The 15,577-nt window shown below is 44.0% G+C and overlaps 1 protein-coding gene across 1 annotated transcript in view; it reads left to right on the top strand.

The window, feature by feature from the left end:
• Positions 1-15,577, top strand: part of LAMA3 (laminin subunit alpha 3) — a 259,483-nt gene that overhangs the window by 117,901 nt on the left and 126,005 nt on the right. Inside the window, 5 exon segments of the mRNA XM_014479149.2 lie at positions 1,250-1,347; positions 1,849-2,002; positions 12,097-12,257; positions 15,228-15,253; positions 15,256-15,335. Of these exon segments, the coding sequence (XP_014334635.2) occupies positions 1,250-1,347; positions 1,849-2,002; positions 12,097-12,257; positions 15,228-15,253; positions 15,256-15,335 (519 nt within the window).

Below are 15,577 nucleotides of genomic sequence, written 5' to 3'. Positions count from 1 at the left end.
CTCACAGACATTGGAAACAAACTTATGGTCACCAAAAGAGAAAGGGAGGAGTGGGGGATAAATTAGGAGTTTAAGATTAGCAGATACAAGCTATAGTGTATAAAATAGATAATCAGGTCCTATTGTATAGCATAGGGAACTATATCCTATAATAAATCATAATAGAAAGTACATATATATAACTGAATCACTTTGCTGTATACCAGGAACTAATACAACATTGTAAATTAACTATACTTCAATCAAAACTTTTTAAAAATTGCATTAAAACCCACTCAGGTATTAAGACCACTGAGCCCCCACTTTTTCTCTCCCACACATTCTCCGCTTCTTTGTTATAGACAAATTGAGGGCTGTGAAGAGAGAAAAGCCTTGTGGCCAGTATACGAGTCTCTCACTGTTATGACAAACATTCCCCCTCCTTCCCTGGGCAGATAGGCAGGGATGCTAGGATGGCAGAAGTCCAGCCTCTGCCCTTTTCTGAAGAGCTGCTTCTGCTAATCCCACCGTGGGCTCCACTTGGCAACCTCAGTGGAACATGTTCTTCCTCTCTGGTCCCAGGACAGGCAGTGGGCCAGGTTCAGGCTATGATTCACCAGGATCACAAAACATCACTTTTTACATGAAGCCAGGAGAGCGTTGCTCTGCTGGAGGAGTAAAAAGCCAGACTACATTATCTATAATTCTGGATCCTATAGGGATGAAGGCAACCAGCATGTCAAAAGAACATCTTTTCAATGGACAGTTTATTATTATCTTTAGTTCTGAGTTTATTAACAACCCAGAAGAACTGGTAAAACTTCCCTGAACTTTGGAAATAAAAATGTTTGCATGAAACGCTTATCTCTGATGCTTAAGAAGTGAAAGTATTAGTCACTCAGTTTTGTCTGACTCTTTGTGACCCCATGGACTGTAGCCCACCAGGCTCCTCTGTCCATGGAGTTCTCCAGACATGAATACTGAAGTGGGTAGCCATTCCTTTCTCCAGGGGATCTTCTCGACACAGGAATTGAACCTGGGTCTCCCACATTGCAGGCAGATTCTTTACTGTCTGGGCCACCATAGGTTGCTTGATGTGTTCTGATGAGTCAGGGGGCAGAAAGAAAAAGCAGTTGATATGGAGAATTTAACTAGAGTGCTTCACCTGGTTATTATTCATTTAGCTAGTATGTGCAGCTATTTTATCATTAACACTAACTTAGGGCTGCCCTCCTAATGAGTATTCATTGTTTTGGTCTTTATCTCCTAGGACTACCTGGTGCTGCTCCCCAGGGACTACTATGAGGCCCCCTCGCTGCAGCTGCCAGTCACGGAGCCGTGTGCCCACGTGGGCCATCCCCAAGAGAAGTTAGTATGGGCGGCAGGTGCATCATTGGGTCTTCTAACTCAGGAGCCTTGGGTTCAAGGATTCTCAATAGCCCTCAGGATCATGACTGCACAGGATGCTCTGGTTAATGACTCAATTGTGCCTTTTCTCTGTGGCAGTGACTGTGTTTCGTGTAAGACTCACAAAGCACTTTGTACCCCGTAGCTAGGGCTTCAGAGTGACTCTCACCCTCTTACATGAGGAAGTGGCGATGTGTGCCCAAGTAATACTCTCAGGGTCATGCATCTAGTGAGGGGAAGAGCTTACAATGAATCTGAGTTTGTGGACCACTGCTTCTCCCATTCCTCATGCAGATGAAAATTTATCTCATGGTCCCTGTAGTAAGCACTTAGTAAGAGTTTGTTGAAGAGTGATGAGTGAATGAATGAATGCATGGGATGGATAAGAGTCCTGGGGGTGAACTTTGATCCTCTGTGTTATGTTCTCATTGTAACTGTTGCATTTTGTTGTTGTTGTTGAAGTTGTTTGCTTTACCAGCATTTGCCAGTAACCCGATTCCCCTGTGCCCTGGCTTGCGAGGCCAGACACTTCCTGCTTGATGGGGAGCCGAGACCCTTGGCGGTGAGGCAGCCCACCCCTGCACACCCGGTCATGGCGGACCTCAGTGGAAGAGAGGTGAGGCAGCCTTTTTTTGTTTTTCTATCAGGTATTTTACCACCTCCCTGTCCTTCTGCTGAAAACCCTTGGCCACAATTGCATCTCATATTCAGGTAAATCTGGAAGACCTCCCCAGAGATGTTAATTAAAGGTGTGCTGAGCTCTCTGGTTCAGGCTGGGGCTGGGCAGTCCACCGCGCTGAGCCATGGGAGGGCTAGTTTTCCATCACTTTCTGTTCATGGCGGGCAACACGAGCAACCTCAGAATTTTTTCCTTTTGATTCTCTGGATTTACAAGGGGGCATCCTGTTCACCCTGATTCGGGGCACGATCTCTCTACAAAGCCTCCAGAAATCACACAGCTCACCCTAAAAGGATACAATGCTCACTGACTGCTCATCCCCTCGGGCTAGACAATTCGTAGCAGCTGAATTCCTTGAGCTCAGATTCTGGAACTGCTACACCCAAAGGCACCTCCTTCCTGGCTCAGAGGACAGGTTACTACAGGTCTTGGCATTGCTTTTCTTCCAGGAGTTCTTTGAGCCTCAAAACAATTTAAGACTGTACAGTTTTAAGATTTGAGTTAGAAGTACTGTGTATGAACAATAAGAACTCATTACTTCAGAATGAAGACACACTCACACACAAAAAGCAAAACCTTTCTCTACAGTGTTTCCATTCCTTACTTTTTACAGTGTTCTCTGTTTTGTACCCTTGAGGAAAATGTTCATCTGGGATTAAATCCATGAAATGAAAATATATGCAGTATTCTCACTCACCATTTCGATGTGTATCTTTTTGTAAACTACATTCCTAACATTTTCAAGGTAGAAGTTGTAGGAGTTTGATGGTATTTCTTAAGTTTAGTCTTTATTTTGAGTTTTTATTTTACAACTATTATTTTTACCCAAAAAAGTATGTTGTTCAGTCACTCAGTCGTGTCCAACTCTTTGTGACGTCATGGACTGAAGCATGCCAGGCTTCCCTGTCCCCCACTCTCTCCTCGAGTTTGCCCAAGTTCATTTCCATTGAGTCGGTGATGCTATCTAACCATCTCATCCTCTGCTGCCCTCTTCTCCTTTCTACTTGTTATAATAAGAAAAACAATATGCATGGATATATATGGAATCTATAAAAATGGTACAGATGATCATATTTGCAAACCAGAAATAGAGACACAGACATGGAGGACAATCTTATGGACACCAAGAGGGGAAAGGGGGTTGGGGATGAGATGAATTGGGAGATTAGGACTGACATAATCACTTCCCCAATCGCTCAGCAGTAAAGAATCCGCCTGCAGTGCAGGAGACTCGGGTTTGATCTCTGGGTGGGAAGATCGCTTGGAAAAGGAAATGGCAACCCACTCCAGTATTCTTGCCTGGGCAACCCCATGAACAGAGGAGCCTGGTGGGCTACAGTCCATGGGGTCACTAAAGAGTCGGACACGACCTAGCGACTAAACAACAACGTAGAGTAGATAACTAATGCAAGCCCATTGTACAGCTCAGGGAGCCCTCCTCAGTGTTCCGTGGTGACCTAAATGGGAGAGAAATCCAAAAAACAGAGGACATATGTATTTGTTGTTCAGTCGCTTAGTCGTGTCCGACTTTTTGCGACCTCATGGACTGCAGCACGCCAGGCTTCCCTTTCCTTCACCATCTCCTGGAGCCTGCTCAAACTCATATCTATTGAGTCGGTGATGCCATCCAACCATCTCTTTCTCTTTCGTCCCCTTCTCCTCCTGCCTTCAATCTTTCCCAGCATCAAGGTCTTTTCTAATGAGTCAGCTGTTCGCATCAGGTGGCCAAAGTACTGGATATATGTATAGGTATAGCTGATTTACCTTGCTGTACAGTAGAAACTGTCGTAACATTGTAAAGCAAATATACGTCAATAAAAATTAATTTAAAAGAATAATATGCATCAGGAAAAACAAAATGATCTTACTTCCTCTCCATTCTAATCTTCAGTCCACTGTCTCTCTCCCTGTCCCTGCTGTGTGTATGCATACAGATGCACATACATGCATACACATATACACAGATGTGTGTGTGTGTGTGTGTGTGTGTACCCCACTTAGCAGGGAGGTACAATTGGGAAGGGCTGATGTCCAGGAAGTAATGCCGATGATTCATCAGGAGCTGTTCTTGCCTCTGACTTAGCCTGGAGCCATAGCTCGGAGCTGTTCTATTTGCATGATGCATACAACTCAGCCCTGAGCTGTCCAGTTTTATTTAAAAATCCTTTTTTACTGTTTTATCTGAAGGCCTGGAGACTTATGCTGTCTGATTCAGTATACATTTTTTTTAATTAATGAAACTTAAGTAAAGCTAAAAATTCAGTTCTTTGGGTACACTAACCACATTTCAAGCTCTCGGTAATTATATCCGTCTAGTGCCCATTGTATTGGACAGCACACATCACAGAATATTTTGCCATCACAGAAAGCTCTATTGCACAGCATTAATGAAGCATTAAGATCACTGTGCTAAAAGTCAGAGACTAACAGAGTTTGTTGTTGTTGTTGTTTAGTAGCTAGAGTTGGACTCTTTGACCCCATGGATTGTAGTCCACCAGGCACCTCTGTCCACGGAATTTCCCAGGCAAGAATACTGGAGTGGGTTGCCATTTCCTTCTCCAGGGGATCTTCCTGACACAGGGACCAATCCTGTATTGGCAGTCCGATTCTCTACCGCCAGGTCACCAGGGCAGCCCAACAGAGTTCGAGAAGGTCTTAGGAGTCATCTGATCTCTCTTCCTGGAAAAAATTCTTTCTACATTATCCTTGTCAGATATTGATTCATTTAGCCTCTGTTGAATACTTGAATTGATGGGGGACTCACTTCTTCTAGAGGTAGCCTAATCCAACAGCTGTGGTGCCCTTTTTACTCTAGAAACTTCTCTGGGAAACTTTCCTGAGTTATTCCTTTGATAAGTTATTTCTTTATCTTTAGCCCACCTTTTCAATAGCCTTATCTTGTTTTATGTTTTGAGAGATTTCTTAGATTTTTTTCTTCCAACTCCAACCACAACAGCAACCTCAACTCCAACCCAAACCTACACACACACACACACACACACACACGTTTCATCTTTTTTTGATCTATTCAATTAGTTAACATCCAATTGCATTCTAGCTTCCAAATTTTTCATGTCTCTGGTCTGTTATTTTCCTCTTCTCTATTCTCTTTTCTTTGTAGGTTTATGATTCAAAAAATATTTACCCTTATTTTTGTGGATTTCTGAGAGGGAGGATCACTAAATAGGTGTGCTACATCCTATATGTTTAACCGGAAGTTCCAGGATGTACTTTGTGATGTTCTGAAGTTTCATTTTTATGTGAGGTGCAGATTTATTTTTATTATTTTAGTACTCAAAGTGCAATTTCATGTGACGAGTCATGTCTTTTATCCTGGGAATCTTTTGGATAGTATCTCTACAGATATTGCCACTTCTACAGCTAAGTCACTTCAGTCGTGTCTGACTCTGTGACCCCATAGACGGCAGCCCACCAGGCTCCCTCGTCCCTGAGATTCTCCAGGCAAGAACACTGGAGTGGGCTGCCATTTCCTTCTCCAGTGCATGAAAGTGAAAAGTGAAAGTGAAATCGCTCAGTCATATCCAACTCTTAGCGACCCATGGACTGTGGCCCACCAGGCTCCTCTATCCATGGGATTTTCCACGCAAGAGTACTGGAGTGGGGTGCCATTGCCTTCTCCGCTACAGATATTACTTTGTTGCAAATCCTTTCATCTTCTTTTCTGGAAGTCAGACTGGAAGAATGTTGGAGCCTCTCAATCTGTCTCTTAACTGCTCTTTAATATCTATATGTTTCTTTGGCTCTTTGCACTGCTTTCTGAGTGACTTCCTCGAGACTCTTAGAATCCACGAATGTTCTAGTTCACTGTCTCTAGTCTAGATTTTATTCAGCCTCCCAATTCCATGTAACATGTACTTTTCATCTCAAAAGATTTCTTACTAGCTCTGTCTTACATTTCCTTTTTTCTTGTTTCTCCTTTGCCAATTTTTGTTTCATAACTTCATTTACTTTTTAAAGAGGAGTTACTCCATTAATCTTTTTGAGTTTCTCAACATCTTTGGAGCAAGGTATAGTTCAGAATTCAGAATTTTTAAAATCTTAAAAAGATAAGATTTTACGTACATACATAACGTCAATAGGGGGTTCTGGAACAGCACCTTGTAGTCAGACAAGTTAATATTTTTCCAATGAAAAGCATGAATAGACACACCAAGGGAGATACATGAAGACAGTATATATGGAGTTAGTTCAGGTCAGATTTTACCATCAAGTGATGACTGGTTAGAGTTAGGTTAGGTTTTGTAACCAAACACATTTGAAAACAAGTTTTCCTTTTCAGACTTTGGGAGTTCTGGATTAGGAACCAGTGTACTTATTTTAAAACTTCATCAGACTTTCATAAAGTTTATTTCATCTGAGGTAAACTTGTCTTCACTTGATGATATATTATTGCCTGTATTTTTTTTAAAAAAGAGAAAAATTCTGTTTTTCCTAAATATTTATGTATTTATTGGCTGTGCTGGGTCTGAGTTGCCACATGTGGGATCTAGTTCCCTCACCAGGGATCAAACCCAGGCCCCCACATTGGGAGCGTGAGGTCTTAGCCACCGGATCACCAGGGAAGTCCCCTTGGCTGTTCTTCTTAACGTTAGATTTCTTTATGTCGTGGAGGCTTATTTTGTTTGCTTACTGGCTTACTTTGAATGAGATGTTTTTATCTTCTCCCTCTTTCCCTACATCCGTCTCAGTTTGGCTTGTCTGTCTGGTTCTCTGTACCCTTAGCCCAGAGCCAGGCATAACAATATGCCAACGTCTATTATTGTAGTCCTGGGGCTAGTACAGATTCAGACGCTGAGCCCTCGGGTGCTTAACTCAGTTCTTGGTCCTGGGCCTCATCTTTGATCTTTGTTTTCCATATCCCACCATTTTTTTATAAAGCTGAAACCCAGATGGCAGGTTTTCAGTGATTTTTTTTTTTCTTCTTCAGCTTTGCATGATGTGAAGGAACCCTCATCCTTTGGCTTCAAAAAATGAGCCTGGATCTGGCCCCTGTCTCATATAAAGCATTTTAAGTTCTCTTTACGCTGCATATTCTGAACTGCTGGCCTGCTTCTGGCCTGGAGAACAACAAGCCTGTGACTTCAGCCCTGGTGCCATTTCAAGTTTTTCTTTTACTTATGTTCCATCATCTGTCTCCTTTTAATCCCAAATTTATTTTGTTGTTGTTGTTTTACTATTAAAACATTATTTGGTGGCTCAGGCGGTAAAGAATCCGCCTGTGATATGGGAGACCTGGGTTCAATCCCTGGGATGGGAAGATCCCCTGGAGAGGGACATGGCAACCCCCTCCAGTATTCTTGCCTGGAGAATTTCACGGACAGAGGAGCCAGGTGGGCTACAGTCACAACTGTAGGGTTGCAAAACAACAAAAAAATCCTTTTTATGACCAATACACACCCATAGTTGCTGTCTCTTGGAGAAAGGGGTACAGCAAATATGAATTCCTGTGCCATCTGAACTGGAAGTCATCCCACATTTAAAAAATGCTAAGTTCTGTCCTGTTTTTGCTTCCCTGATAGCTCAGTTGGTAAAGAATCTGCCTGTAATGCAGGAGACCCCGGTTGGATTCCTGGGTCAGGGAGATCCCCTAGAGAAGGGAACAGCTACCCACTCCAGTATTCTGGCCTGGAGAATTCCATGGACTATAAGGAGTCAGACACAACTGAGTGACTTTCACTTTCATCCTATTTTTATGAAAACTCTACTTCCCCTTCCCACAGTCCTTCAACCACTGCTCCATAACTCTCTGTCCCTTCAAAACCAAGAATTGTCTAGACTCACACTTTCTAATTCTCTACTTTCCATTCATACCTCAACCCACACCAGTCTGACTTCACCTCCCAGTCCCATTAATATTTTTTTGTGGGGAGGGGAGCAGGATTTCCAGTGATTGTGCTAGTGTTGCTCTGCTAAGTCCAATGAATATTTTCCAGTCTTCATCTGTTCAACTTTTCAGCAGCTTTCAATACTTGTTGAACACTCCTTCCGTTTAAAAACAGTCTTTTCGTCTTGAATTTAAGAGCAGAATTTAAATTCCAAAATTTAGGAGCAGACTGGGTCTCTTTGTACCTCTCTGGCTGCTTCCTCAAACTATCATTTGTAGGCTTACCCTCCTGTCTATGCATTAAATGTTAGAATTTTTGAGGCTCAGTCTTAGCCCTTGTCTTTTTACTCTGTAGTCCCTCCCTAGGCAGTCTTCTCCATGTCTATTGTGTGAGGCACCAGTTCTACACAGATGATTCTCATATTGGTATGTGCAGTCACACCTCCCATTGTATATACAGAGTAGCACAGCCCACTTCCTTCATGGCATTACTCTTAGGTATCTCAGCTGTTGTTGAGTCACCCAACTGAGCAACACCCGTGTTCGACTCTTTGAGACCCCATGGACTGCAGCACGCCAGGCCTCCCTGTCCATCACCGTCTCCCAAAGTTTGCCCAAGTTCATGTTTGTTGCATCGGTGATGCCATCCAGCCGTCTCGTCCTCTGACGCCCTCTTCTCCTTCTGCCCTTGATCTTTCCCAGCATCAGGGACTTTTCCAATAAGTCATCTATTCACATCACATGACCAAAATACTGGAGCTTCAGCTTCAGCATCAGTCCTTCCAGTGAATATTCTGGGTTGACCTCCTTTAAGATTGACTGGTATGATCTCCTTGCTGTCCAAGGGACTTTCAGGAGTCTTTTCCAGCTGTACATTTTGAAGGGACGTTCTTTGATATTCTGCCTTCTTTATGGTCTAGCTCTCACAACCATATGTGACAACTGGGAAGACCATAGCCTTGACTATACGGACCTTTGTCAGCAGAGTGATGTCTCTGCTTTTCGACACGCTGTTTAGGTTTGTCATCCCAGAGGGATCTCAAATTCCATTTAGGAGTTCCCTAAGTAAATGGCTTCACCACCCATGTAAATACAGAAACCCAGGGAGTTCCCTGGTGATGCGGTGATTAAGACTTATCTAGTGGCTAAGACTTATCTCCTGCATTGGCAGAAAGATACTTTATACTGCACCACCTGGGAAGCCTTCAAAGATAATAACTGATAAACATTTTTTGTCTGGCTTCTCAAAACCCATTTCTATCATCAGATATATTCAAAACCCTACCAAGTCTTCCAAAAGCCAACCCATATGGCTTGGAGTAGGAAGAGTAATAGAAATTTATAATAGAGTGCTATGATAGACCTGGCAGCCAATAGTAACTCCTGGGAGAAAGCTCATTGGCCTTGTGTGTTTCGTGGTGGGGTGAAAACAGACGAGCCCTCATTTGGAGATCCCAAGGGAGAGATGTTGGTAATTACCTCTCCGTGTGGACCAGTGGCAGCATCGTATTTCACTGTATAACGAGTGGGAAAGTGGTGTGGATAATCTACGTTTTCTCCTGAAGGGAAGTCTTTCTATTATTTAAGTGATAGAAAAATCACTGTGAAAAATAAGCAGGTGTGTGGTTCAGAGCTGTGTGGAAGGAACAGCAGATGTGAATTTCCTGAAGACCAGAGGCAGGAGGATTTTAATTAAGTGTGGTGAAGCTTGACAGGGCCTGAGCTTATGGGCGGAAGTGGGTTAAACTGCTTAAGGAATGTAGTTCTGATACTGACTCGGGATTTAAATGTGCACCACATTTTGATCTAGTGATTCTAATTCCACTTCTAGGAATCTTACAGAAATACTAGCAAAAGGATATAGATCCAGCTATAGATATAAACGGGCTTCCCTGGTGGCTCAGTAAAGAATCCGCCTGAGTTTGATACCTTGGTCAGGAAGATTCCCTGGAGAAGAGACGGCTACTCACTCCAGTATTCTTGCCTGGAGAATCCCATGGACAGAGGAGCCTGGTGGGCTACAGTCCACGGGGTCACAAAGTGTCAGACATGACTGAGCGCCTAACACTTTCCCTTTCTTCCATAGATATAAATATGAATATATACTTATATATATAGATATAGATACATGATCATATAGCCTTATATGTTTTAGGAAAAATTAGAGATAACCTAAATGTCTATCAATAGGGGATTAGTTAAATAAATGACTTTACATTCGTACTATGGAATGGGAGGAAGGGCAGACATTAGAAGAGTGAAGTATGTTTGTATGGCACACCAAATACTACTGAGTTAAAAAAAAGTCATGGCAAAAAGCAATAACCACAATTATAATCATCATTGTTTGTACAGTGTGTGTGTGTGTGTGTGTGTGTATGTTAGTCGCTCAGTCGTGTCTGACTCTTTGCAACCCCATGGACTGTAGTCCACTATGTTCTTCTGTCCGTGGGATTCTCCAGGCAAGAATACTGAAACGGGTAGCCATTTCCTTCTGCAGGAGATCTTCCCAATCCAGGGATGGAACCCAGGTCTCCTGCATTACAGACAGATTTTTAACCATCTGAACCACCAAGGAAGCCCCTTATACAGGGCTTACAATAAGCCAGATACAGTTCGAAGAGCTCATCCCATATTAGTTCACTTAATCCTCATAATCTTAAGAGGTGGGCACTATGTTATCCTCATTTTCACACAGGAAGATACTGAGACATACAGATGTTGAGTAACTTGCTCCAGGTCACACAGCTGGAGGCAGTGTGATTCCAGACTCCAGGCTCCTAACCACAAGGGCATGCCACGGCTGGGCGTCTTCTTCTGTAAAGAACCAGATAGTGAATATTTTCAGCTTTGTAGCCCATCGAGGCATACTTCCATTCCTTTTATCACCCATTGGAAATTCCTTTTTACTTCAGGTTTTAAAGTATCTTTGGCCTTGAGAAACAAGGCAAATATATGGGTGATAATACCAAACCCAGGTCCGGCCGCTTGCTGCTCAAAAGCCATCAAAGAGGCCAGGATGGGGGAAAAAGAAAGTTTGCTTTATGTTGGATGCTGGCAGCAGCAAAAGAGGGGCAGGGAGAACAGACTCCTGTCCATAGGCCAGCTTCTCCCACTGACTGTGAGTGGGCAAGAGCTTTTATAGAGAGAGGGAGGGGGCTACACGCAGAAATCGCACACTCAGCCCAGACAGTCAGCTTGAAACTGGTCATTGGCAATTTGACCAGTGTCTTCTTGTTTTAATAGATTTAATCTTCAGTGCCAGGGTCAATTTGTTTCAATTTCTTGAGGCCAGTTCTTGCAGTTGTGGCATCTTATGTCATGACTGAGGTCTGCTCATCATGTAGTTAACTTCTCTACTTGGTGAGGATTTCAGTATCTGTAAGACAGCTCCCAGGATATGGCTCAGAATACCTATCTATAGCCCTTGAGAAGGAACTAAAAGTCCTTGACTATGTTTAGTGACTCCATTATGATTATTTGGTCTCCTTTGACTGTTTTCCATTGTTTCTGCATTTTCTCACTTCTCTGATTAAACTTATTCTTTGACTAAAGTTTTTCCACAGACAAAAGACAAGCAGAGGACATGGTCGGGAGGACCTGAGGACATGAGGACATGAGGGAGGAAGGACCATAGAGTCCTGCTCCGTTTCGGTAGTGGGAGTAGAGACCCCTATTAGTAGGGTCACCAGATTTAGACAATAAAAATACCAGATGCTCCCATTTAGTTTGAATTGTAGTTAAACTATAATTATGTATTGTTTATCTGAATTTCAAACTTAACAGAGCATCCTGTATTTTATTGGGGATCCCTGCCTGCAGGACCACATTTCTTACTGAGTGCTCTGTCACTCAGTCGTGTCCAACTCTCGGCTGTCCCATGGACTGTAGCCCGCCAGGCTGCTCTGTCCATGGGATTTTCCAGGCGAAAATACTGGAGTGGGTTGACATTTCCTACTCTGGGGATCTTCCCGACCCAGGGATCGAAAAGATCCCGTGTCTCTGGCGTGTCCTGCATTGGCAGGTGGATTCTTTACCACTAGTGCCACCTGGGAAGCACCACGCTTCTTACTATGATGACATGTAAAACTGCTCCAGGGGTCCCCCCAGCCCCAGTTTCACTGTTGCCTGTGGAGACGCATCCAGTGCATCTCACCTCTCTCCAACATCTCGGGCTCTTCGACAGGTGGAGCTGCACCTGCGGCTGCGGGTCCCTCGGGTCGGCCACTACGTCATCATGGTCGAGTATGCCACGGAAGCAGACCAGCTGTCTGAGGTCGCAGTGCACATACAGAGCCCCGGGGCTGACCTGGCAGGCCGGGTGGACATCTACAGCTGCAAGTACTGGTAAGTGTCCTGCCCTGGGGGAGTCTGCTCTAACCGAACAGGCAGGAGGTCAGCTGTGGGAACTTTGGTTTTTATCCAACTTGAGAAATTGTTTCCTTTTTGAGGTTGAGCTTGAGAACCAGCAGGGGACGAGTTATGTGATCCAGCGTCACCCCTGGTGCGCTATTGGAAGGCTTCTCCGTAGGCAGCACCTTAAAAATATTGCATTTTCTGGAAAAACTGCATGTTCTGCTTAGCATTTTGGCTCAGATTCACAAGAAGCAGGGGCTTCCCTGGTGGCTCAGACAGTAAAGAATCCGCCTGCAATGCAGGAGACCCAGGTTTGATCCCTGAGTCAGGAAGATCCCCTGGAAAAGGGATAGGCTACCCACCCCAGTATTCTGCCTGGAGAATCCCATGGACAGAGGAGCCTGGTGGGCTACAGTCCATGGAGTCACAAAGAGTCAGACACGACTGAGTAACTAACACACTCACACCCACAAGAAGCAGCACAACCTTTTTGTTTTTTTCTGTAACCCCCATGGTGGGCACTGAACCCAGGGCCTTTCTCTCAAACACCATGTAGAGTTCATGGGTGCCTGGCACATTCTCCATTAAGAACTGGGGGTCATTAATGTTTGACGAGCATCACGTGAAAAATAATTTGACAGAGGAATTTCAAATTCACCCTGATGAAGTTCATCTCTTCCAAGAGCTCTGACAAGGATTTTTTGAAAATCATTTCCTTTGCATAATGAATCAAGATGTATGCAGATGTTTAGAGTATTCTTTGATTAGAGAATCAGTGCAAAGGATGTTTCCCAATGGAATTAATTGTAGAATAAATAGCCCTGGAAGGCAGAGTCTCCTGAGCAAGCATGTGGGGAACTACAGTGCACATGCTGTTTAGTCACTTCAGTTGTGTCCATCTCTTTGCAACCCTGTGGACTGTAGCCCACCAGGCTCCTCTGTCCATGGGGTTCTCCAGGCAAGAATACTGGAGTAGAATGCCGTTCCCTTCCCAGGGGATCTTTCTGACCCAGAGATCAAACCCACAATTCTTAGATCTCCTGCATTGGCACACGGATTCTTTAACACTATGAACCACCTAGGAAGCCCTTACAGTGAACCCTCCCAATCCTCCACTAAGACTTTGAACATTTTGTGACCTCTACATTCACATGCCTTGTGTCAAACCCAAGATGACTTGAGTTGGACACTTTCTCTGTAATGCAAAGAAAAGAACTTCTGAAAAATGTCTTTTGGTAGCTTAGAATGGAAAATTTTATGAGACTTGATGAAATGGTTGTTAAATGAATATCACGCACTCAGCAACCCTAAAAAATAAACTGTGAAAGCTTCTTTTCAAAATCTTAAAAAAAAATCTAATCTTTCCTTTTCTCTGGGATGATGGTAAAAAAAAAAATGTAATTATATTTGCATTTTTAATAGGAGTACCAGATGGCCCAGCAAAGTTCCTCCAGAATGTTCTGTCATTATATGAAAATACTAGTTTCATCTCTAGGTGACATTAGCAACCACCAGGATGTACACTTCCAGATGGGTGGGTCACCTTGCCATCGGAATCTGGGAGACTGTCATCCATGTGACCTGGGGCAGGACTTCTCCATAACCCGTCCATCCAAGCCCACCCTTCAGTTCAGTTCTCTGACCCCTTCTGCCTTCCAGATTGGGGTTTGACTCCTGCTCCTGCTCCACTGGGTAAAAAGTGGAGATGGCTCAGGACAGGAAGAAACAGTCCTTATGGCCTTCGTGACTCTTGACTATCTCAGAAGAGGCTGAGACATCTACACCAAGCAGAGGAGTGATTTCAAAACTAAAGAAAGGAAGGACTCTCTCCTGGGGATACATAAGTCCCAAGCATTATTTCAAGACCTTTGCTGAGCGGTGGCTTTCTTTTTTTAAGCTCCATGTCCTTTATTCTGTTCGTATCCTGTTTCAGATGGTATCGGTTAAATGTGGCTGTTTGAATAGGCTTCCATTCGTTTGTGTGCTTCGTTGTGTCTGACTCTGTAGCTCTGTGGGCCTTAGCCTGCCAGGCTCCTCTGTCCAGGCAACAATCCTAGAGTGGGTCGCCATTCCCTCCACCAGGGCTCTTTCTGACCCAGGGATTGAACCTGTGCCTCCTGCATTTCCTGCATTGGCTGACAGATTCTTTACCACTGAGCCGCCTAAGTTTAAATCAGTTTGAATTCAATGAAGGAAAAAGTTTAGCTCCCATGGTTCACTGGCCACATGCCAAGTCTCAATAGTCATGTGTTGTTAGTAGCTACGGTTCTGGATGGTGCAGATAGAGAATATTTTCATCATCTCAGAAGGTCTACTTGATAACGTAGCAGTCTAGACTGTACTGTTTCTCCATACTGGTTTGCTCTCAACAGGACATGAGATTTTTCTTTTAAATACTATAACAAGGCTCACCACCAGGGGCATCTCTGGTGGCTCAGATGGTAAAGAATCTGCCTGCAATGCAGGAGACCCGAATTCAGTCCCTGGGTCAGGAAGATCCCTTGGAGCAGGGATTGGCTATCCACTTCAGTATTCTTGCCTGGAGAATCCCATGGACAGAGGAGCCTGGAGGGCTACAGTCCATGGGGTTGCAAGAGTCAGACACGATTTAGCAACTAAACCGCCACTACCAACGATATTGGTCAATTTCCAAGAAGACTGCATTAGAGATCAGACTTTACTGGCCCTGGGGCTCTTTCCCAGAAGACCAAAGCAGGTATTCCACAAAACCAGTGGAGATGGTGATGGCCATCAGCCCTGAGAGGTACAGCTCAGAGCACAGAAAGAAGGTTCTTTTTCCCACACCGATTATGGGTTGCATCTGTGCTAAATTCCACCAGCAGGGAAGTTCACTGTTGGTGACCCAGTTATGAACAAGAGAAACTGAAGCATGATCAGCCACCCACAGGGGTGGGAGGCAGACCAGGGGAACAGGCTAAGATGAACTGTTTCTTCTTGCAGCGTCCTCTGCCGCAGCGCTGTGACCGATGGCAGGGTCGCCTCGCCGTGTATGAGCTCTTAGCAGATGCGGACGTTCAGCTCAGAGCCCGGATGGCCCAATTCCTTCTGGTACGCTTCTGTTTCAGCCACTGATTTTTAGAGATTTTTTTTAATTGATAAGCATATATATTTCTAAAGCTTATTGAAGTTTTGGCTGGGTTTGCATTACATCTATAAAGTTAACCTGCAGAGAATTGCTGGAGTTACAATGTTTATTTTCCCATCTAGAAATGTGTATTGCTCCTTCATTTGTTGGAACCTTTTCCTATAGCACCCAATAAAGTTCAGTCATCACATCTGAACATGTTTCG

Source organism: Bos mutus, chromosome 24 (genome assembly GCF_027580195.1).
Source record: "Bos mutus isolate GX-2022 chromosome 24, NWIPB_WYAK_1.1, whole genome shotgun sequence".
In the NCBI taxonomy this organism is placed as follows: Eukaryota; Metazoa; Chordata; class Mammalia; order Artiodactyla; family Bovidae; genus Bos; species Bos mutus.
Note: the sequence above shows the minus strand (reverse complement) of the source record. Positions and strands in the feature narration are given on the sequence as shown.